Source organism: Haemorhous mexicanus, chromosome 8, assembly GCF_027477595.1.
Source record: "Haemorhous mexicanus isolate bHaeMex1 chromosome 8, bHaeMex1.pri, whole genome shotgun sequence".
NCBI lineage: Eukaryota > Metazoa > Chordata > Aves > Passeriformes > Fringillidae > Haemorhous > Haemorhous mexicanus.
Window position 1 is genome coordinate 9,024,198 of NC_082348.1, and position 24,980 is coordinate 9,049,177.

The 24,980-nt window shown below is 39.6% G+C and overlaps 1 protein-coding gene across 1 annotated transcript; it reads left to right on the forward strand.

The window, feature by feature from the left end:
- Nucleotides 1-2,724: 2,724 nt before the first annotated feature.
- On the forward strand, nt 2,725-23,211 carry CFAP221 (cilia and flagella associated protein 221). Its single transcript, XM_059852624.1, has 25 exons — nt 2,725-2,871; nt 4,384-4,565; nt 4,984-5,084; nt 6,093-6,179; nt 6,285-6,380; nt 7,242-7,342; nt 8,766-8,869; nt 9,776-9,935; nt 10,369-10,489; nt 10,576-10,687; nt 10,907-11,015; nt 11,744-11,831; nt 12,925-13,014; nt 13,882-13,977; nt 15,260-15,350; nt 16,907-17,034; nt 17,480-17,560; nt 17,973-18,080; nt 18,194-18,349; nt 19,791-19,949; nt 20,305-20,399; nt 20,926-21,015; nt 21,221-21,337; nt 22,133-22,162; nt 22,765-23,211. Exons 2-25 carry the CDS (start codon nt 4,430-4,432, stop codon nt 22,886-22,888), a joined length of 2,580 nt encoding a protein of 859 aa, XP_059708607.1. The 5' UTR covers nt 2,725-2,871; nt 4,384-4,429; the 3' UTR covers nt 22,889-23,211.
- Nucleotides 23,212-24,980: the final 1,769 nt, after the last annotated feature.

The window sequence follows — 24,980 nt, forward strand, 5'->3', positions numbered from 1 at the left end:
ATATATGGCTAATTGCCCGTGCACTGAAAATCCTGCCTTTGGATTAAACAAGTTATCCACTGAGCAGCACAATGAAGGAATTTGGGTTGCCTAGCAAGTGCTGCCCTTTCCATGCTCATCCTGGCTCCAGCTCATCTCTATATGTGCTCATGAAGATCGCTGAGCTGCAATGCTCCCTCTTTCCCTGCACACCACCCTCATCTCTCCCCACAGTCCCAGACCAGCAGTCAGGCAAGCAGCAGCATTTACTTAACCCCACACTGGCTCTGTCCTGCTCATCCAGCACACTCACACAGCATCCTTTCCCCCCCAAATGGCAAATGCTTCAGTCTTCCTCGCCCCAGTCCACACTAAACTTGTAGTGATTTTCATTTCTTGAAGGTATCTGCTCCCCCACAGAGTTTGGTTGAAAATATCAAAGGGTTAAACAAACTGTTAAGAGGGGGCCTGAGAGGCAGACAGACAATAGTCGCTGTATAGTCTGAAGAAACCACACTGATAATGCTGCATCATCTCGGTGGGGCGCCAAGTCCTTCTCTCTCTTCCTTTGGCTGAAGGAATATTTTATTATTCCATTCATTTTGCAGCATCTTCCCCTGAAAGCCAGCACTCTTTCTTGCATTTATGTAATTGAGAGAGCTTTGCTTCTGAATGTACTTTGGAATGTGGCACTTTTTCCAAAATAGGCCCAGGAGTCTGGAGAGTCAATGCTGGATTTAAATGCCAACAGTGTGAATTAATATTTTGTGATCCTCCCACTTTATTGACATGCAGGCTGGGTGTTTGAAAGAAGATGAATATAAAATAAAACCTGGGAGATTCTCACCTGTGCAAACCACTGCTTGACTCACAGCAGATGTCAGCCCAATGGGACAGACAGGGAGAGCTGGGAAACCTAACAGCAGCAGCAGACTACAAAGAATTATTACCAAGAATTCACAGAGCCCCAAATGAGGTGTTTGTTTAATTAAACAATAGCTGTGTGCATTTGCTTTTATACCTGCTATGTATACTCCTTGTAAATTTGTCACAGCTGGAATTTATTTTAAGTCTGATATCTAAACCAGGAAAGAAACATCTGAATTTGTTCCCACCATTTCAAAACACTTTTCGCTTTAACTTTAGGAGTAAATAAAAGAAATTGCTTTGTACTATTCTGATTGTAGGATTGTTTACTTATCAAACACTAACCAACTTCGACTATAAACATTTATTTATTAATGCTTAAAAATTCCATTAGTCCTTGAAACAACTAAATTTTCTCCTCCCTTTGCTAAATAATTAAATTGTTTGCAATGACTTTATGACAGCTTGACAATCAGGCCACACAGTTTTCATCTGACACTTGGAATACAGAGACAAAACTGAGGCTAGAATCACCTACTTAAACCCTGGTTAACATTTTTTATTTATATCAGCCTTCCCAAGGAAATCTGAAGGTTTGTTGGCTGATAACCCACTCTTTTCACCTACCTTTTCCACGCGCAGGAAACTTTACAGAGTGCTTCTCCAGAGGTGCATCATGTTTAGACCCTCTGATGTGGAAGCAGACATGGTTTTTGGTTTGCACTCAGCTATCACTGTCCAAACAGACTGATGTACATGTGAATTGTGAGGAGACATATGCTCTATTTTACCTCTATGTTAGAAAAACTGAAAGTGAACAATTTTATTCTTAGAATATGAAAGTAAAAAACTCATTGTAGAAACAATTCTGGCTTTCTATATTAAGCCTCTATTTAAGACATCATGTCAAGGGTATAGGAATAGTTTTTTCTAACCATAAGCAATTACATCTTACTAAGTAGGGGAACTGTGTTCTGGGATCTGAATTTTATGATCTGAAGCTTTTCTGGCTTATGTTTTTATCCAAAATGAATGCACTACTTCTGGACACATTTTACCCCTGTGGTAGAAAAACTGAAAATAAATTATTTTATTCTTAATCCAGATCACCTGTCTGAAGGGGAAAAGGGAAAAAAAATTTTAAAAAGGAAGTAAACTTTGCTTTCTTTGCTTTCCCTTCTCCCCTGTACCCATTTAGTTAAAAAACCCTCATAATTTATGGGTGGTATGAATAATACACTGAAGAAAGGTTTACAGGAGTACTTTCCAAGGGATGGACCTTTAATGCTGAAAGCAAGAACATAAAAGTGGGGAAGGGAAAGGAGAAGGGAGGGGAAAAGAGGGTTTTTTTAAAAAAACAATATTGTAATAAACCTTTCAAAATCTATTTTAAACCAAGTAAGAACAATTTAGGTGTTAATAGGTGAGAGTTTTTAAAGGGAAAGAAGTGCCTCTGCTCTGTCTGCGGCCACACTGGGAATCCTGAAAACGACAAAACGACGCTTACGGGGGAGAAGGATAAAGGAGGAAAAAAAAAAAAAAAAAAAAAAAGGGGTGTGCTTTTTACACTTTTTTTTTTTTACTTTTCGCCCTAAGATGAGCCGGAGTGCCGCTGTCGGGATCGTGCGCAGCCTAACCGCGAGTGGTGCGGCCCAGCCCGGCTGCCCCGTTGCCCAGCGACCGCCGCGGGGCCACCGTGAGGGCAGCGCCGGGCCAGGCCGGGCCGCGGGGCTCCGGGAGGGCCAGCACAGTCCGGCAGGGGCAACCGGACTGTGCCGGGGCTCCGGGAGGGCCGACGGGGGCAATCGGGCTGGGGGCTGTGGCAGCGGCAGGTACGGGCTGTGCACAGCGATGCCTTTTCCAGCATTACAGCTCTCGCAGCTGTAATGGCTTTGCACCGCGTCCTTCGGTGTGGTGAGGTGTGCGAGGAGCTCCGAGAGGCGAGAAGGGATTGGAAAGCCCGAGAAAGGGATTAGAAAGCTCCGCTGAGAAGAAGGGCGATAACCTGGTCTGAGGGCGTTTGGGGTGAGTTTTGCCATGGGCTCCCAGGGTTTCGCAGTTCTATTCACACATGCACACGAAGTCTCGAAAGACACAGCTGTCGTGGAAAATTTAAGAACATCAGGTATTCTGACAGTCCAGGACCTTAAGCATTTGTCCTGTATTAGCCCTTTGAGCGACATGCAATGTGTTACTGAAGTTGGTGAGCCATGATTCCACCATCACTGTAAATTACTGAAAAGTTTGTACCAGGAATCCTTTGAGGAGACTTATGTCTCCCTACACCTTTTCCAGCCTTGCATTCCTGATGCGGAATGCTGACCAGGAGAATGAGGGTGGCAGTGGTGTAAGTTAGAGTTGAAGAACACAAGTGGAAAAAAATGTAAGCTTTATCCTTGTGTTTTGAAATTTTTTTGCAGTGTTTTTTGTCTGAGTTTGGTCTTGCTACATCAGAAGGAATTTACTGTTGTGCACAATAATGCAGCTCCTCTTGCAGGTTTTCTGTTATGAGTGGAAAATTTGTGCTTGGTGTTATTGAGTGGAAAATATTATGAAGTCCAGGGTCCTAGCAGCACATTATTTTAAGCTTCTTGCTTATTTATTATTTAATACTGAACAAAACCATAAATCAAAACAGCACTTTATGAGCTTGAAGCACCTCTCAAGTTGTGCCTGAAAGATCTAAAGCAGACTGGAAAATCAGACAAATACCAGAGATGAGACCATAACATGTAATGGGGGAGGTGGAGTAATGATTCAGCTTTGAAAATGTTGAGTGCTGCCTGCTTGAGGGCTGAAAATCCCAGCACAGCTTTTGAATTCAGTATTTGTTCCAAAAGTATTGTGTCTTTGTCTCCATGCAGTTCTCCAGTTCATACAAGAGCCAAGGGCTCTGTGTGCTCTATCTATGAGGATAATTTCTGGTGGATGGATCATGCCTGGTGTCTTTATTATGTAAAATTTGCACTTGTCATTAGAGAAGTTTATGTTCTGATAACTCTGCATACTTAACACAGGATCTGTAGTGCCTGTGGCTTTCTGTGTTTACAGTTATCTTCACTGAACAAATGACCCAGATGATGCTATCCAAATGAAATATTCAAATGCCAGATTTCTTATCCCCTATATTAATATTTAAAAATTAAAAATTAATCTGCAAGTTAACAACTCAAATACCCAGGAGAGATTGAAAGAACATGTCTGCAGAAATCAGTTCTGATAGTGGAATTAACAGAACCTGCTCCCTTCCTCTCTGCTGGGGGATATGAGGGAAGACAGAGATGTTATACACAGACCTGAAAGGCAAATGTCCCCAGCAGGCCTTAGAACAGATGCCCAGAGTGCTAGGCCTTGCTGTGGGGGCAAGCTTTTCTGGAATCCTTCTCTCCTTGTGCTTAGCACACACAGAGTACTCTACTTCATCAGGGAAAAAAAGTAGCTCCCTCTCCTAAATGTTTTTAGGCAGTTTTAGGCAACAGATACTACCAGTGTGAAAGAAGATATTTTCATCATTATGCTGTTTTCATTTGTCCACAGGCACTGAGGAATTTTAGTGCCCTTGAGAGCCTGTTTCTGTGCTAACATGGACCTGGTTCAGTCAGCCTCCCCAGACATCACGGTCACTCAGGGGTCCTTGAAGAAAGTACCCAGTGTCCTGAGCAGCCTCATGGAGGAACCTAAAAAAAGACCTGCTGTACCCAATCACCTGCTGGAATCAAGTAAGTTCCTGCTCTCTGATACTTCCCAGCCTTGTGGCAATTCTAGGACAGCTTGGCTGTTATTTTTTTTTGCAACTCCCATCCTGTTGCTTAAATTGCAGCTTCCTGAGAGCCTAAATCATGGGAGGGGTAGTCAGGAAAGAAATAGTGGCTGTTTTGATCTCGGCTGACCCTAAAGTTTTGGGAGGCTTGTTGAAGCTGTGATGCCAAGAGATGAACCGGTGGCAGGATCATGGATCTGCTGGGGTAGTGGATGGTGCAATAACTTTCCATTTATAAATTCATGCATGCTTAAAAGGAGAAATAATATCTTTTTTTTTTTTCCTTGATAATTAATCAGTGTAGCATAACTAGACTGCTTCAATGTAAGTACCACTCATGTGGGTTTCTGGTCTCCTCCCTGTTTTGTGATCTGTAGAGATTTATTCAGAACATCAGAGGAGCAGGGTTGTACAGGCTGAGCCTGCCGTGTTACACTATGGAGGGTATGAAGTTGGAAAACATCACCAACAGATGCTGGTAAGTTCTGGAGCAGGGATCCCCTTGGGGGTCATAAAAGAACAGCAGAATCTGATATGACTCCTTGTGGTCATGAGGCCTTTGCCCTGTGGAGTGCTCAAAAAGCAGCACTTTAGTTCAGTGGTCCTGCAGTAACAAAAGAGATGAGTCCCAGGCTGTGAGCATCACCTTCCTTTAAACTCCCTGTTTCCCATGTCTGCATCAGTGTTTGTCATATGTGACTTACACATCGTGAATAAAGGATTTGGGCTTGAACTTCACAAGAGACTTGCTTTCAAAATGTCCTTGGACTGTCACTGTGTCTGCAAACATGTTTACTGGTGGGAAAGTTTTGAAAGCACTTCTGGTCTTTTGCCAAGAACAATTTATTCTGAGAAAGGAAATTCTGTGCATAGATTTGATTGCCTTTCCTTGTGAATGGTTTGGGTATTTCCTTTTCTACTCTCTGCTTTCCCTCTGTGGGTCTTTGTTATTCATGTTCTAAGTGTATGGAGACAAAGGTTGGTAGTTATATTGGACCAGGTTCTCTGAATGTAATGAAAGTAAACAAATGCAGGGGGCTTTGCAGGCTGAACTGTCACTGTCCAAAAGTTTGTTGGTTATACACCAAAACAGAACCATGATGTATTATGTAATTCTTGTAATTCTTGTTGTTAGATATCCCTAAAAGTGATCAATAAATTGTTTGTTCCAAATAAAATATTTGTTCCTTTTGCACATAAGCAAAACAGCATCGTAATTTGATTCAATAGTAGCATCTTTCTAGCAAAACTAACTGTTACTCCTTGGTTAAAAATTGTGACTTGTTTCCAAAGAATAAAAATGCAGGATGTAAGTTTTGCATAGTTTTATTTTAAATTCAGAGCATATTTAGAATTATTCCTGCTAAAGTAAAAATTATTACTTCTTGCAATGGAAGGTTTTACAAAACCTTCCTATAGTTGGCATTCTTAACTGACGTCTTATATTGTAAAGTGTTTTGTGTTTTTTTTTTCTTTTGTTCTGCAGAAGCTGATAAATATTTCTACTAATGCAGTAAACCTTAACATACTACCACCCCAGACAATGTATTTTCAGATCAAATACAACAAAACAGTAAGTGCCAGAAAGTCTTCACACTGCTCTTTGCATGCAGCACAGGTTTTGTGCCATATAAGCAGCTTTTACATGGCTTCTGTCTTGATTTGGGTCATTTTCTAGCACCGGCTTGTCCCTGGTTTGTCCCTTGTGGTTACTGTTGATTTTTGCCCTGATGAATGGAGGTATTACTATGACTGCATCCGAATTCACTGTCAGGTGAGGATTCATTGCAAAACATAGTTAGAGTTGTAATGGAATAAAACAAATATTAGAGCATAATGATAAAGGTATAGTTAATCTTCTAGAGTCACATAGATTTATTCCCAGTGGGTCTTGATTGGAGTGTTTAACTTAAAGCACTAAAAAAATGTTCTCTGTAAACATCCCAGAGCAGTAGGCAAGATTATATAACTTATTCTGCTATTCTTTGCCAGTAGATCAGTCTTTGTGCCACATTGATGCAATGACTTAGCTGAGCAGCTCAGAGGAGCTCTAGAAAGTTGCATAAAATATGGAAAGATAGAAAGATACTGAAAGCAGGTAGAATATTAATGTTCTGAGGTACAACACAATGATAATTTTGAAGATGTTTTATGCCCACTTACTGGCCAACTACTAGAGAAAGTTTTTATTTCCATAACAGGCTGAGAAAGCTGGGGCTGTTCAGCCTGGGGGAGAGAAGGTTGCATGGAGATCTCATTGCAGCCTTCCAGTATCTGAAACCGGGTACCTGGAGAGGGACTCGTCATTAGGAACTGTAGTGGTAGAACAAGGACTAATGGGTACAAATTGAAAGACAGGAAATTTAGGTTAGGAGAGAAGAAAGGAAGAAATTCTTTACTCTGAGGGTGATGAGACCCTGGAGCAGTTGCCCAGGAGGGCTGTGGATGCCCCAAGCCTGGCAGTGTTCAAGGCCAGGTTGGATAAGGCCTTGGTGAACCCGGTCTAGTGTGAGGTGTCACTGCCTTAAGGGATCCTTAATGTTCCTTAAGGTTCCTTCCAACCCTTAACATTATGTGATTCTATGATTTACTAATTGTAAGGTATAAATATTTGCACTTGTTTGTTTGCTTGCAGGGAGATGATACCTTAGTTGTTCCCATGCATGCTTACCCTGCTGTGAATGTTGTAGAATTTCCATCATTTATAAATCTGTCTGATGTATCAATTGGTCAGAGGTGAGTTAAGGACAGACATTTGTCCACATTTTGCAAGACCTGTCCAAACCCTGAAAAATCCCATTTTCCTCTATTCATACAAGATAATGCTGAAAGCCTTAAGAAACTCAGCTACCATCTAGACTGCAAAATAATTCTGTATGAACTGTTTCAGGTGCACATTCACCATAACATAAATGCAATGTAAACTAAACATATATGAAGATGGGGCTGGTTATTTTTGCTTCTTGTATTTAAAAGTATTTTTAATGAGCTAGACTTCATTGTACTTTGTCTATTGCATGGATACAGCACTGACTGTTCTCATGAATTAATCAGTAGTAGTTGCTAATAGGAACTGAGAAGGGGGAAAGGAGAAGGCAGATTCTGTTTATTAGGGCCTAGTTGTGCAGCATATTTGCTATATTAGTTGTAATTATGGTGATTTGTGTTCTTGTAAAGATTTGAGTGAATTCTAGGAAGTGAAAGTCCTAGAAGTGAAAGCAGGTGGTTTGTCTTAGCCTATGAGTTGATAGTAACTCATGAATTTTACTGAAGCACAGAAATATGAATAGGAAAGGTACATACAAGAAACATACAAAATTCTGTAGTAAAAATTAGCCAGCATTGCAGAATACCATTTGTATCTTTTTGTTTGTTTGTTTTTCTATGCCCTTTGGTCTGTTAAACTTCAGTGAATCATAACATTGCAAGTTTTTCACAGGACTGTACATAACTCCTGATATTCTGGGGCCTCTAGCATGATGTGATTCTGTTATTTGCTCCATTTGGTGCTGGAGTACACAGAATTTTCATCTCTCAGATTGCAGAGAAGATATTAGAAAGAGAACACTTGCATGCAAAGGCAAGACAGGTTGAAAAGATGTGTGTTAATGCTCTTCACACAACCTGCATGAGACATAAAGGGCTATTCTGAAAATGAGGCTCCAGCACCATTACTTCTATAGTGGTTAAAGTTCAGCCATTCTGATGTGTTGGAGTTTTCAACACTTTCTTTTCTCATCATCTTTCATGAGGAGGGCCATGGGAAAAGGCTGATTTCTGGTTCTGTACTCATTGTTGCTCCAGTTTGCATTGTTTGTACTTGCTAGATATTACAGTCTGTAAGAATTTGAGGATGGGCATAAATAACTTCCACAAAGTAATTTTTAAAAATTTTATATAATCAAATTCCGTAGGGGTAACAGAAAGTAATGTACAGCATTCAAATCAAGATTTAGCTCTTATTTCCTGGAGGGATGAAAGATCTGAAATATTTTGCTATTTTGTCACAGTGAGAAATTATGATTTTCACATTAATAAGTAACCCACCCCTCTGAATGCAGGTAATTTAGTGTGTGGTGTGTATAATACAATTTCCCAGCTTGTAATTGATGAACAACTGTACTTCGATTAACATAGTTTTTCCTTTCTCTCTTTTCAGTAAGGAGTATGTTATCCCACTGCAGTGCAGCTGTCCCATAGATTTTGAATTCCACATTGATATTATTCAGCCTCACAGAGCCTTCACTGTCCAGCCAACATTTGGTAGACTGACTTCTTTAAAATTCTAAATGTTAAATCTGTATTTATTAAGTGTAGTTACCTGTGACAGTGTATTCAGTGCTGTACAGAAAAAAACCTTTTCCTCAGGCAAAGCTTTTGCAGGTAAGTGCTGCCAGTCATTTTCAGCTTCATGGCAAATAGCCATCTTGGCTGTAAGTTTCTTTAGGCAATGTCCAGCTTTGACAAAATATGGGATGTTCCAAACAGTCCATGCAACCTTTATTTTCCCAGAAAAATATCCCTGAAATAGGGTCATCCCAGTAAAACTTAAGTCAGAAATTTTAGTAGCCTGAAACTATGGCTGAAGGCCATCTGAGAAGCACTAAAAAGTTTCAGCTCCTACTCAAAGCCATTGTGCTCAGAGTAATCATAGCATCATAGAATCACTTAGGTTGGGAAAGGCCCTGAATGTTTAGGGATCTGAATGGTGATTAAAGTGTTTGAGAAAATAATGGAATAAGTAGTAAGGAAATAAGGTCAAGCAGAGACAGGTAATGCATCAAATCCAGATGAGTCCCCTAGCTTGGAAAAGCTCAGAGGAATATGTTTATAAATGCTTTGCCCATGAAAGCAGAAAGTGCCAAAGACTTAAAACTAGCAGATGCAAGTGCAGAATTTCTACGTATAAACAGGCAGTCATTTTCACAGCAGTATGAAATATTATAGCCCTACTGTCAAATCTCTCTGCTATTGCAAAATATCTTCTATTATCTGGCAGCAAGACACAGTTTTTGAAAGGTGCTTTGAGACCAGAAAGATTTTCCATGCTTACTGCCATCCATTCAAACAATTAGGTTGTTTTAAAAAAAGTAGCTCAGAATGAGTTCCAATACATTTAAGTGGGCTCATGTTATATGGACTCTTACTGTTTTTCTCCTCTAATCACAGGAATCATTCCAGCCAATGGAAAAGTCAAAGTAACTGTGAAGTATTCCCCACTTGAGTATGGAACAGCACAAATGGCAATGCAGTTACGGATTTCAGAGTTTCACTCAAAACCCTATGTGTGTGTATTCACAGGAACATCAATACCACATGTGGCTCTGATGTATGTGTGGCTGAGAGGTCTTGGAGTGGTTTTGCCCAGTTTGAAAAGATATTAATGTAATAGGATTTCATACAATTTTGCTATGATCTTTTAAAGCATTGGTTTCTTTTTGAGACTTACAATGCATTGAAGTAATTCTACTGTTGATACATGTACCTGCTTTTTTACACTGTTTGGTTAGAACATCCTTAATCTACATGAAATAAAACAAACAAAATAAATATAATGAGAAGTTACATATCCTTAAAGAAAGGATATGTTGAGGATCCTCAGCTTCTATCATTCTCACTCATTATTCTTATTGTTGAGGCCTTGCAAGATGCAGGGGGTTTTGAGCCTTTTGAACTGTACTTAATGTTTTTGTGAAAAAATTGGACTTATATGCCATTTAGAGAATACTTATGAAAGGAATATATGTCCTTCTGACATCTAGAAAAGAATATTTTGATGAACAACAAAGTCATCCAGAGAAAAAAGCTGTGTCTGGAAAACCTGTGTTGTGGAGAAGAGACCAGTTCAGCCAACTACAGTCAAAGCCTGCTCAAAAACTAAAGGTGTGAAAAGATAATAATAACAAGTACTTTTCTGGGCTGGAAATCTTCCATGTTTCAGTTTCTTCCTATTAATTTATATCTCATAGGAAATCGAATACCAGAACCTCAGATTCCCCACAGACTTGTCAAATCCGTATGCTGTAGCTACTGTTTTGATTCAGGAACCAGGCAAATTGAAGTTAAAGGACATAAAAGAAGGTAAAGTAATTAAGCAGCATAAACTTGGTCTTAGCATTATTTGTAGCTCTGATGAGGAGCTTGGCTTCAGAATTGCTGATGTGATGTGACTGTTGTTTCTGTGAGAACTCTTTCCTTAGCTTTATGTATTAATGGGTACAGTTATCTTAATGGATGTTTTTCGCAATTAAAAATCCAGTCTAGACTGAGGTGTGATATGGCTTTCTGATGTTCCTGCAGCCCTGTCCCAAGGCAAAGAAGGAAAAAAAACAAGACAGATGAAGGATGCTGTATTTCAACTAAAAGTCAAACAAAATGTTCAGGAGGAGGAAGCAAACTATCTAAAGTGGTAAGTGCTAGTTAACCATGTTAATTAACCAAGTTAACAAGACTGGGATTTGCTTAACCAAGGCCTCTATGAATGATATATGCAATGTCCACTAGTGCAGAATGCTGCCATTTTGTGTCTCAATACATTTGGTTTAAGCTTAAATTACTGATGTTTTATTTATTTTTTTTCTCTCCTGCTTAAGAGCAGACTCGGTAGCATCCACAGTAGTACCCAATGAGGACTTTGATTGCCTTATTGTTCCATTCAAAAAGAAACCTGCTGAAAACCTGGTTTGCCTAACCTTGTTCTCAGGCATCTCATCTTGTGCCCTTAAGGTCAAAGGAAGATTTTGTCATGGTTGTCAATAAGTTGTGGCTAAAAATAATGGAGTAAGAGCAGAATTACACTTGGAAGTGTTCAAAAAAGCATGTATATGTAGTGCTGATAGATGTAGACATAGTTTAGTGAAGTGTTAGGTGGTGTTAGGTTAATGGACTAAAAGATTTTAGAGGATTTTTCCAACCTTAATGATTTCTTTATTCTATTGTACATCAACTGGTGCAAAGCAGAACTCAGTTGATCTTTAAGCACATGATGGTTTCATTTGAAATCCACAGATCATCTCATACACGGAATGTCATTGACACCTAGGCACCTCAGGAAGAGGGGAATAAGTCTGCTTGCCTTTGAATAAAGCAAACTGTGCATTAAGTGAAGCATTTTTCTTGTCTCCACTGTAAATGCAGGCAAGTTCATAAGGGAAGTGATCCAATCTCTGCCGAGTTTAAAAAAGAGATTATTGAAAGCCGACAAAGGGAAGAAGAGCAATACAAGGTTAGCCTTTTATATTTTTTCTGTAAATTTAAAATCTTATACTTCAAGATGATGTAGTGAACTGCGCTGTGAACTGCATCAAGCTCTCTACATGTTCAGTTTTTCTTCATTAATCAGTGCAAACCTGTGCTAGTTGTGCTTGTTACTGCAGTCATATCTTTATCTGTGCATCACTGTTTCAGGGCTGGTTTTATCTTGAAGGTAGACAGAGAGAAGGGTAAGGTATTATCAGAAATGTAACAATATTTGCCCAAGTGAGCAGATTTGCACCCAGCCACCTAATCACATCAGAGTGCCACATTCCAGCATAATCCTATCAGAACCAAGGCCACATCCAACATTCTGTTTGTATTGTACCTCTGAGGAGCTGCTGTCCTGAATGTCTTGGATTCAAAGAGCTAGATCCAGTCAGTACTCCAACGCAGAGCCATGGGGAGATAATTCATCGGGTTGCACTTCTGCATTTTCACCCTCTCGCTCTTTGGTTTCTTCCAGTCACTGCAGACTTCAGGTCCTCTTCCACAGAGGTGACAACAGCAATAAGCAATACCTGGTGGCAGGAAATATTTTTCCCAGTGTGGCACAGCCCTCAGGGAGAAGTGAAGCCTGTCCCTCTTATCCTGCCTCCTGGGTATTCAAGTAGCTTCTGGCATCCCACTGACTTCCAGCTGTTTGTGGGAGTGAAATTATTTATACATAGGGTAAAGGCTTGATTTGTACACTGATTTAGGCAATATAAAATGTTATATTTAATACTAAGAAGAAGGAAATGGGTGAAAAAGGATCTAAATTGTGAGATTGATGTATCACTGAATTAGTTGTAGAAGCACTTATTTCCTATCCTGCTGATTTGGCTATGCAAAGCAAACTGTGTTTCATTAGAACAGAGATTTGATTGAAATTCAGACCTGAAAAGACATTATTTTACTTTGTTTGACTTGTTTAAGGGTTGCAATAATCACACCCTAAAAGGGAATGAAATCTGTGTTTCTTTAAACACCTCCAGAGTGTTACATTGTGAGTTTCTCTGATTTTAATGGAGGAAATAATTCACTGGATGCTTTGTGCTAATGTGATTTTTTCTTTAAATTAGCTCCAAAGAGGAGATCCTATCCTAGAACAGGAGTTTCAGAGGGGTGAAGTAGAAGTTTCCTTCAGACGTGTTACCCGGCACGTTGACCAGGTTTGTTCATATGTTTTTAGAGCCTGCTATATGCATGCTAAATTATCACCTCCCAAGCTAACAAATTAGCCATAGATTTTTGATACTGAATACTTTTCCTCCTGATATTCCTATTTCTGTGTCAGTGCCTTATTTCCTATTTTACTTTTAGGTAGGCCAAGCACCATGCTACGTGCACAGCTCATCTTCTAATGTTCTGATCTAATTATGAGAGTCAAGTGGAAATCTTCAGGCCTGACCTGAGATTTATATTGCTTGTTTCTGAAAGACCTCTCAGGAGAAGCTTTTTCATGCCTCATTGTAAGGTCAAGCATATCACAAGATTTCCAACTTTTACCTGCAGGTCAGATTGACAGGAACCTTTCTGGTACTTAGATTTTTTTGCCCTTCTCTTTGGCATCTTTCACTCTCCTTTGGGTATGTGCCATTATGGAGAAAGGATACTGGTTTTGCTGGGTGCCTGATTTGAGTCCTTACAGCTGTTTCAACTTCATGTCTGTCCAAGATAAATTGTGTTTTTGTTAGAGCCCCTGTCCATTCTCTTTGCTGTCCAACTGCCTTGAGAGTACACTGCAGTCCTAGTCTGCATTGGTCATTTGTGTGGATGCAGACCATGCCACCCTGTCTCTGCATTCTCTGTGCTCCATCTGCAAATACTTGGTGATTACCTCCCATTAAGCCCTGCAGTGAAGCCTTCTGGTTAAATGCCAGTGATGCAAATATTTTCACTGGACCAATTTCAATATTTAGAAATAACATACGGATTCAGGCCAAAGTATGGCTTGGGATGGAGAAAAGTTCTACCTTATCTAGTTGTAAAAAGTTGTTTTGCTTTTCTGTTTCCTTTTTTAAAAATACACTGTGCAGCAACCAAGTGTCCATCCCACATTCGACTTGCTCCATAATGACCCTTGGGACAGCAGAAAGAGGATGTTCAGGAAATTCCAACAAGCAGCATACAAGGTAAAATGAACAACCAGAATGCAGTGAGAGGGCATGACACCTGTGAAACAGCACAAAAGAACATGCAACAGGCATGTGAGGACTGTTCACAGCCAGCTAGGAATTTGGCAATTTGATAAATATGCCCCTACCTCACCAGGAAATAAGGATCTGGAGTAAGATTTGTATTCAATTAATCTGTCATTTTGCAATTGATACTAAACAAATGCAGATAAATTCAGATTATTTTTTTTAAGTAAAAAATACTTCTGTACAAAAAAGATTTGAAAATGCATACAGAGTACTGCACCCTGTTTTGAGTCCCTAGTACAAGAAAGAATTTAACAAGCTGAAGTGAGTTCTGTTTAGAGCCACCAAGATGTTCAGGGCTTAAAGCACTTACTCTGTAAGGAGACACTTAATCTGGAGAGGGAAGGTTGAGGAAGAGAACAGCAGCTTCCAGCTCCTCTGAGGTTACTGATGATGGAGGATCTTTGCAATGGTGCTTGATGGGAACATGGAAACAACAGGTAGAAATTCAAATAAGGGAGGTATAGACCTGGAGACTAAAGGATCAATCAGTAAAATAGTTTATTTCATTTGTTTTCAATATTATCTCTCATCACCACTGCTGTTTCCTCAGTAAATCCTAATGTAGCAAGCAAGATGGAAATGTCCTGCTCTTCTAGTGTCCAGTTTGGATATTCTTCAATCTATTCATAATACTGAGGTCTTGAAATTAAATGCTCTTTTTTATTGTACAAATAAAGAGATGAACAAATGGCCCCATCTGGTATTAAAACCTAGAATTCTTCATTTTTACCTTGTAGGGTATGGGCAAAAACACAGTGCAGGTTGTTGTTTACTCTCCTCATTCTCAGAGCTACAAAAATTCATGTGACCCTAGTTAACTGACTGTATATGCCAGTAAACACAGCTGAAGGATTATGATCTAGCCAAAAAAAAAAAAAAAAAAAAAAAAAAAAAAGCACGGGGAAAAAAAAGAAAAGAAAAAGAAAAAAACAAAAAAAACACCCCAAACCAACCAAACAAACAAGTCTGATTAACCTGTAAGACTACATTAAAAATTTTAACTGTATTTTTTGTGTAATGTCATTATAGAGTTGAGATCTGTTCTACATCTTTCCTTCCCACTTTCTCTGAACAGAAAACTATATTAAAAACTCTCAAATAGAGACGCCTGAATGAGCTCTGGAGAATAAATACAGGTGTAACATATACAGTATTTCAATGGCTGTAAATCCTAGGGCGTTTGACTTACATTTAAAAATCATTCTCTCAGATTTTGGTTCAGATTCGTCTAAAACGTTTATTGCTTCTGTTCCGTGGACTGCCCAGGGAGGCTGGAGGTCTGGAGGAAGGCTCTGGGTCTGGTAAGAATTGGAAGAACAAGTTCACATTTTGGCCATGGCTATGATAATTCAGGGTGTGCTGCAGTGTGTTGGGTGCATTACATATAAACATAAAGACAGAGTCCTTATAAAGGAGTCTTCCAGAAAGAAATAAAGTATGACAAGGAAGAGGCATAGAGAGATTTGGATTGCATGGCCTTTAAAGGCCGTCCAGTCCAACCTCCCTGCAATAAGCATGGACATCTTCAATGAGAGCAGGTTGCTCAGAGCCCTGTCCAGCCTGACCTTAAATGTTTTCAGGGATGGGACATCCACCACCTCTTTGGGCAACTTGTTCCAGTGTTTTACCATCCTGGTTGCAAAAAATTTCTTCCTTATCTAGTCTGAAACTGCCTTATTTTAGTTCAAGACCATTGCCACTTATCCTATGGCAACAGGACCTGCTAAAATGTGGAAATGGCTGTAGTCAAGATACATCTATTTTCCATACACATTATTTACCATGTTTAAGAAATGTGATTAGCTATTCTTAGGAACCTTGCAGTTTATCTACTTAATGACAGGGCAGAAGCTGTGGATACTCCATCACTGGAACTGTTCAAGGCCAGGTTGGGTGGGGCTTTGGGCAACCTGATGTGGTGATAGATGTCCCTGCCCTGGCAGAAGGGTTGGACAAGGTGATCTTTAAAGGTCCCTTCTAACCCACACCATTCTGTGGTTCTGTGTGTAGGCCTGAGGAGCAATGAAAGGACAGATGGGACTGTGTGAGAGACAGGGAGATGAACAGATCAGGTGGAGCCCGAGAGGTGAGAGTCGCAGGATGAGAGGAGCTTACGGCAGGGGGGATGGAAGGGGGAAAGACTTGAATGTGATGAAGGGAGGATGTCTGAACTCAGTGAAATGAGACAGTAGGAGCCATGAGACACATTGCCAGGTAGCCAGTACTGGGTTGAGTTTTTGTCTTCATTGTTTTCTCATAGAAGTGTTTTTAATCAATTGGGTTTTTTTACATGAAAACGAAAGTGCTGGTCTGGAAAAGTGACTTGTTATTTAACATCATAGAAGAAAACTGGCTTTGGATGGGAGTCACAGTTGGGTAAATAGGAGACAGAATAATTTGTGTCTCCTATTTCCCACTCCCTTGTAGACACACAACAGCTCCTGAGACACACTGTTCCATATTAGGCCTTTTTCTGCTTCTGCAGATAGGCACTTTTAATTCCCAGGATGCAGGAGATGCAGGAATGCTGCAAATAGAAGGTGTAATGACATTTAGTATAAGAGAGGCCTCTGACTTGACTCAGCTTTGCTGTGAACCATGATGGAAGGAGTGGGCTGTGATGTCTTTTTAGGAAAGGGGAGATTAAATCTGTCTGCTATTCAAAGTATTGTGCTCATATCTTATAGATGTGACATTTAAAGACTTTAGGAAGTATTACCTAACTTTTTTATATTTAAATTACTAGACATCCTGGTTTAGGAAAATGTTAAATACATTTTGTGGCTTGATTCTATTTCTGAAACAGTATATTAAGATATATTACAAAATCTTAATATTTGGTTTCTACTCATGACAGAAAGCAGGAGTTTTGGCAAAGAAGATAAGAGTGAAGAACATAAAGACTTTTCTTCTAGAATATCTGAAGATCATATATTGCCTTTTGAATTCCCCTTTTACAGGTCCCATGAACTACACAGTTATCTGGTATGTACAGTAACTCAAATATTAGTCAGCACTCTAGATAGAATTTTGTTGAAGATATTGGCCCCAGGGCTGATAGTTGTTTTATTAAAATTTCACCGTGTGACTGGTGTTCCAGGGTTCTGGCAAATTAATTCAGGATTTCAGATTTACTAACGGTTCTGCTGAAAACAGTAAAAAAATCTTTTCATTCTCTTTATTGTATCCTAAAATTGTGATCAATATATTAATGCTCAGAGTTAGTTCTAACATCCATTTTTCAGAAGCAAAGAAAAAAATAACTGAAATGCTGGAGTCCAAGAAAGAACAACAGAAATATCAAGCTGTATAAAGTAAATATTTGCATAATTATTTCCATATGTTTTCAATTAGCTGTGCTCATGGATTGCTGCCAATACAAAACAAATTGCCCACCATATTACTGGTTTTAAATGCTGCTCTGTTCCAGGCACCTGATGCTCTTGGCCCAGTTCCTATTGAATCTGTAGACGTGAAAGTTGAGCATGTTCTTCCTTTTCACGACTTGAAGGTGAGTCAGTACAGATCCCTCATGTTTCTCTTACCTGTGCATTTAAAAGGCCTCTGCACAGCCCAGTAAAAATGTTGCCTTAATAAGGCTGTATGATTATCATGCGTTTATTAAAACCAAAGCTCACCAGTTTCCATAAGTACCCAGCTTACAGCCAGCTGTATTCCCCTCTCTCCAGACAGACATTAATCACCTCAGCTGAAATTATTGTATCTCAAAGATCAAAGTCCTGGTGAAGTATGGCTTCTCAAAGTTTTGGTTATGTATCATGTCCTGGGAGAGTGCTCCAAGTGTCTTTTACCATGGAGATGTGATTTGTCCGTGATAAAGCCAAATGTTCCACTCCATTTATGAGTTAACTGAAAGTGATTATTGTCACTTTCTGCAGCACATCTTTTTTCTTTGCACTTAGGTTCCTCAGCATTGCAACATTATGAAGTATCAGCCATTTTGTACACACTATGCAGCTACAAGTTACAAACCTGTAAAACTTTCCCGACCCCTGAGACAGGGAGCCCAGGTAACAAAGTCACTCCGAACCCTACATTTCCACATTTGATTAATTTTGCCTCAACATTTTATACTGTAAGATTTACTACACTCTAAAAATCTTTGATATCTGTGTTTTTCAAGGATGAATTGTTTCAAGTAGCTCCTTCTCTTGAGGGGCAGCTCTCCCAGAGGAGAGATTTTGACAAAGAAGCAGCAGAAGGGGATATCAGCCTGTTAAACCTGGTTCCTCCCCAAGCTTTAGTCCACCCAAGAGAGGGCAACCCACTTCGCATTTTTGTAAGTAGGAGTTGGCTTCCATAAAGAACTTAAGAAAGGAGCAGAAGTGTGTTTGTTTCATCAGAAGCCTGGTGTGGAATTTGTGGGCAGTTTTCTTACTCAGATTGGTTTTAAAACTATCAAGAGTGAGAGTAATCCTTCGTGGTGCAAGTTCTGATAGATAGGAGTCACAGAGTTCATCCCACTGAGAGGGGCACTATTTCGGTTTAGAGTGGGTTTTGATCAGTTTAGGGGAGGGATGATAAGACAAAATTGCAGTGAAAGCAGAGAACTGGAGACTCTTCCAGCCTGACACTCCACAAATTATCAGTGATCACAGGATTTCTGGGAACACCATGGAACTCCTTTCTTTTTCTCCATTTGTTTCCCCATTTGGATGTTAGAGGAGAGGCCATGATCCTTGCATCTCAGTCCATCTGTAACCTCACATTCTTGCCCAGGTAGGTAGAATAGGTGCAGTCTTTTCCTGCTGTTCAGCTGGATGACTACAGATCTGCCTAATCCTTGGGTAAACAGAAAAGTGAAATCAAACTCTGTTCACGTTGCATCCTGCTGCCTTATAGTTTCTAAAAGTTTTCATAGCATCCCAAACCACATTTCCAAGTAGTTAGGCACAGGGATTCAAAAAATCACTGCCACTTGCATGGGAGGGTTTTCTGTTACTGTTGTGATTTTGATTATGCTACAGCTGCAGGAGGTATTTCCCACAGTGCAGCACAGCCTGGAGGTCTGGAGGTGCCTCTGAGCAGGCAGAGACAGCTGTAGGGCTCAGTGCAGGGCTGTGCATGGGCACAGGCAGATCTCCCACCCAGTGTGGCACTGTGCCTGCTGTGGGGGCTCTGGCTCCCAGCCCTGCCCACTGTGCTGGTCTGGTGACCTTGGCATAACATCTATGATGTAGACTCATCCTCCTCACATACAGCCAGGACTCCAGTGGACGTGCTGATGAGATCCTCTGTGCACCTCTTTCATCCCTCTGTCATAGCAGTGTGAGAGCCAGGCACAGCTTGATCCCACACTACCCAGCACTGGGCTTTATCCAGAAACAGATGCTAATGGAGGGAAATGGATGGCAAAATGTGAAGCCATGTGTGCTGTGGCTTCCACCATAGCAAGTCCATTTTCCGTTCTTGGATTCTGAACTATTCAGGAATCAGCAATGAATTTCAGAATAATTAGGCAATAGTTTTTTCTTCCAGACTTGGAGACAACAGCTAAATTGCTTTATTTTAGACAGTAGGGAGCATGAATAAATCAGACAACATTGTAGGATGAGGGGAAGGTGCAGAAAGTGAAGGATCATACCAAACAGAGCAGTCAGAGTAAAACAAAGCTGTGAATCTGGGGAGATTACATTAGTTGTAAGAACTGAATTTTCATCAGTTAGATTTGTTATGGTACTCAGAAATATTTATTAAAATAATCTCTTCATTGTTTTTAGAACCCCCTTCCAGGATTAGTTCCATTTTTACTTCCTTTGGCCTATTGTGAATCAGATATTGAATATCATCTTTGTCCTCATCCAAAATATACTGTTACCAAGAAATGCCCCAAAGGATCCAGTATTCCAGTCACACAAAAGAAATTTCTGGATCACAAGGTATGGCCTTTTGGGTTTATTGTATGAGTACCTGTCTTGGGTATGTTCTTCCTGAGAACTTGCTCTAAGGAATCAAAATGGAAGGTGGAGTCATTCTACATGGAAAAAAAAATTCAAATAAAAATTATGCATACGCCTAAATAGTCAGTACATGGGTCAGAATAACTAATTCTGCTTAGGCTTTATCCATGTCTCTTATGCCTGTTTTATTTTCATGTCCTTACAGTGGTGGAAAGATCTTTGAAATATTCAGCTTCCCAAATTCAATTCTCAGCCAAGATGCTTTGTCCTGCAAGTCTCTCTCCCTATAGTATTATGTATTAGAGATCTGATTATGTATCACTTGTCATTTCAGGAAGTGATTTGTGGAGTAATGGAATGGAGAAAATTCTCGCCACTGGAGTATTCCACTTTTTCTAACATTCCCACATTGACAAATACAGCACTTAGGTAAGAAAGAATTTGAAAATACAAATCCTCTGTCCTGCACTAGTTTCTGCTGCCTGTAACTATATTGATCAGTCACTAGTCCCACAAGTGAAAGTGGGCCTACAAGTGGAATTATTTGCTGCTCATAAATCCAAAACCAACAGAAAAAAAACTCCTACTGAACTCCTAGAAAGGTGGATTAGAAGCAATATCATTAAAAGAAATGCCTAGCCCAGGAAGGAGAATTCCAGTCTGGGCTTTCAATAACGTCTCTCCTGAAAGCTTGTTGTCTCAGTCCGAGAAGACCTCAGGACGTACAAACTCTGTCTGTCTGAAAAACCTTTAACTTATGGACACTTGCACCCAGTGGTACCAACATCTCTCAGGCTCACATTCCCCCATATCACAGCAGTTTCTGATGCAGGCGGATTTTCCACAAATATTTAAAAGCACATCATCTTCATTGTAACTGCAATTGTTGTGAAGCTTCAAAATATCAAAACACCATTAGTATTAATACATTAAACTAATACCATTTCCATCACAGGGATCCTTACAGTTCAGATATGCTTCCAGGAGATGTACCACCAGTGCTGAATGACTTACCTGAGAGAGACAAAGAGAACATAATTGACCAGTAAGTTTCTCCTCTATTCTGTATATGGTGTTATTGTCTGTGTGAAAAACACTTATATGGATGTGCCAAAACCTGCCCCAGGAGATCCTCAAAGGCAAAAGCACAAAGTCTCTTTTGCATAAAACATACTTTTGTTCTTGTTGGCTAAAAAAAAATACTTTCAAAAGGACGAAGGCAAATTGTTCATAATCTTACTAATTTTTAGTGAGACAGATGAAGCTGAGTTCAACATGATTCTTACTCCAGAGATGGTGAAAGCTGAATTTCCACAGATTGGGGGGGCACTCTCAGAAGATGAAGAACAATCAGTACAAATAGAAAGGTAGGTATATTTTGAAATTAGGAGAGAGGAATGGAATCTAAAGTCAAACATCCCTTTCAGAATTGCATAGAAAGTCATACTGAGATGCTCTAGGGGTTCCATCAGAAGTGGGAAGCAGATCTAGTACTTTGAGCAAATTTGTACTGCATATTCAGTCTCTGGATTTTACTTCAGAAAGCAGCTGTGAAAGTGATGCATTAGCCTGTATCTCTGACTGTGGTTATATCAGCATGATCTAACACTTGAGACAGTTTGCTTACTTTCTCTGAGATGTTCAACATTTTTGGACCACTGACTTTTGCTTTTCATTGACCCTTTTGGTTAGATATTTATTAATGCTGGCAGAGAAAAGGGCCCTTAGAATTTCCCCTTGGCCTGGTGCTTTTCTCCCTGGCTTTTCTTAGTAGTGTTTCATGTTTGCTCTGCTCAAAATTCACACTCCCCCCACACACATCACAGCAGGCAGCATGGGTGACAAGTGACTGCAGAGCAGCACAGGTGAAAGTGCTGAGTACTAACCTTGGAGCAAGTGAATTCATTTCTGTCCAACAGTTATCCCCCTCTTTAAAGTGGTCATGATGTGGCTTAGATACCAGGATGTTCAAGACCACCTCAAACTTTCAGAGCTATCAAGAGATTTGAATGTCTGCTTTACTTTTACATGGGAAGAATTTGCTGTAAAAATATAGATGTGTTGCACTCAGTGCTGGTTTTTATATTTTATGACACTGGTTGTCAGAACATGGAGATTTGGGACAGCTTAAGTAACTAAAGAGTGATCTTTTTCTCCCATAGTGATATAGAGCTGGATGGTGCTTTTCCTGGGTGAGTCATTTTATAACCTTCTTTCTTTCTTAAATCTTAGATGTTTTCAGAAAAAAAATTAAAATAATTTTCAATATTAGACAACTCTGGGTATTGATATTTACTTGTTGAAATCTTCCCTATTATTTTGGGTTTGTAAAGAGGGTAGCAAAAATTTCTTATCAAACAATGAAGTCCCAATCCTTTACGTTGTCCCTGAAAGGTTCTTTGTTGTTATTGAGGGGGTGGTGTTTCACTAGGTGACAGAGAACATATTGCTTCTCTACAGCAGTTTTAGCATTTTTGTCCTTAAGGCAAACCAGGTTTTCATGTGGCTGCCCTTGTTCTGGCAATCACAGCATGTGTTCTTACATGGATAAAATGTAATAGCCAGTCAGTTTGTGTTTACCTGTCAGATGGTTAACTTTCCTGACTAGCTAAGCCAAGAGTTAAGTTTTCTTACTCAGATTCACCAGCTTTTCAGTTCTGCATCAGTAATGGAGTACCCTGTGTTCATTATGAGAAAAGAAATCACAAGTGCCTCTTTCTTTGGATTTTGAAGACACTTCTAAGTAGTTTCCCTGATTATTATAAATACAAATGATGCTTTAAATTTCTTGCAGAGACCCAGACAATGGTCCAGATGGACATTTTCAACTCCAGAACAGTGAGATCGGAGAGAAAATTAGAAAACATCTGGAGACATTGAAGCTGAAAGCACTTAATAAAACCCTTATTCTGGGATAAAAGAATTTTACAAAGTTCATGGCCTGGCCCTGCTTATCCTGTTAATGTATGAGGCCTCCCCTGTCCCAGCTACATTTACTTTTGTTCAGTGAGATCAGCAACTTCATATGCAAAGAGAAGAGAACCACCAGTAATGCCACCTCTGTCAAGGACTTTCACTGTGCTCACTACCCCAAACACAAAAATAACTCCAGTGAGAAACCTCAGCCTTGCACCTGCTTATTTTGTTGTGGTGTGAAGGACTAGAAAACCTCAGTACTACCATGTAAATAGTTTGGTAATTAGTTTACAGCCCACAGTTTTCAAATAAAATGTAAAAAGACCTCATGATCAAAATCTTCTGATTTTTTTTTTTTTAAGTTATGACCTGTTCTTGAATTTTTGCAGGTAAGTTGCTAAATCTCAGACTTGACAGTAAACTATACATTTGATATTTTTAAGGAAAAGGAAACCTTGAACACCATTATTGTCTGCAAAGACAATGTCCAAACAAGTCTCATTAGCTGTTCAGGGATTTAATTCAGTGCACACGTCTTGGCAGAAGCATGCATGGGTTGAGTGAATGAACGACAGAGCCTCATGAGAAACCTGTAATGCTCTGGGTGTATTTCCTAGGAAATGAGATTTCTCAGCATATCATCTTGGAGCTAAGATGTCTCCTACTTTCTTGTCAGCAAGCTGGACTTCAGACAAAATTGTTTTTATCCATAGTGAATTGATTACTCATTTTACAGAGTGATCCAGGTTGTTTGTGCTGAAAAGCATAAATCTTCAGTACTAAAAGGCATGCAAATTACAGCAATACCCACTACATTTCTAGGAGCCATACTTCTTTCCAGGCATACTTAAAGCGCCGAGGAAAATAAGTTTCTTTCAGAGAGTGACAGTGTAGACAAGCTGTAAAAAGCCCAGGGAGATAGAAAATGGGAAAGCAGGGTGAAAAAGGTGTAGAATCGCCTGTATTACACTAGCTACAAACTATCTCTGCTCACTTCAAAGAAATAAAAAGCTATTAAGTTTCTGCTAACTGTCTAATTGACAAGGGAGTGTTCAGAATGCAGGTCTGGATATCTGCAGATTTCTCTAACTACAAACAACTGCCTGAACTTGTACACATAGCTTTTTTTCTTCTAGGAGTTCTGAGGGAAGCAGTTGATCTTTTAAAAGATGAGCTAAGAGTTGAGTATATCTTTTAAATGACCGTGACAAAAACATTATCAGAGTTTACAGTGAAAGCATTCACAGTTCATAATTCACTGCTTAAGTAAATCAAACAGATAATTCTTTGGAACTGTTATCTATCAGCTAAATATCTAGTCTAGTAAAGATGGAATAAGTGTCCAGAAACAATAGTGATTAAACAAAGTTAATCTCTTTTTCCTGCAGCAGTATCACCCTGCCTCCCTTCTCCAGAACAGTTTCCTGGTCATCCGAATGGAAATTAATCATGCTTCTCCATTGTCCAGCGAAAGACACCAACCTTTCAAAGAAATCAACTCCCTTTCTGAGAAGTCATCCTCCTTTCTATGTTTTAAAGTTTTTAGGGACCAGGTTTCAGTGTGCAGAGAAGGTAAGAAACTCTATTACCTTGCACTAAAATCTTCTTAAAATTCAAAAGGACAGGTGGTAATGTGCAGATGTCTGTGCCTTATATTTCTCTAGGTTATGGAGGTGATAAACCATCAGAGCCAGTCCAGCTGTGTCTAAGAACATGAAATTTGGCTAAATTATTTGAAGTCTTAGGTTTTCATGAGACCACTTAAGTCAACCCCCGGTTAACTACTGAACACTTCCAGAAATGGGACATAAACCTTAAGAATCATAACCTGTAGTTTGTGGCTTTTCACAGTTCTGTGTTCAGTGTTTGATGAAAAGGACTGAGCTGTTACAGAAAATTAATTGGAAGAGAAAGGAGTGATATAATGGAAAATGTGCCTTATTTGGGGAATCTAAGGGCTGCATTTTTACTGATGAAAGTGGTAAAGTCAGAATGTGTAAATTAATGTGCAGAGTGTGCAGACAAGTTTACTTCCATTCACTGCAAGTAAAATTGCTACTGCTTCCCTTGTTTGGAAAGGATTAATTGGCTAAA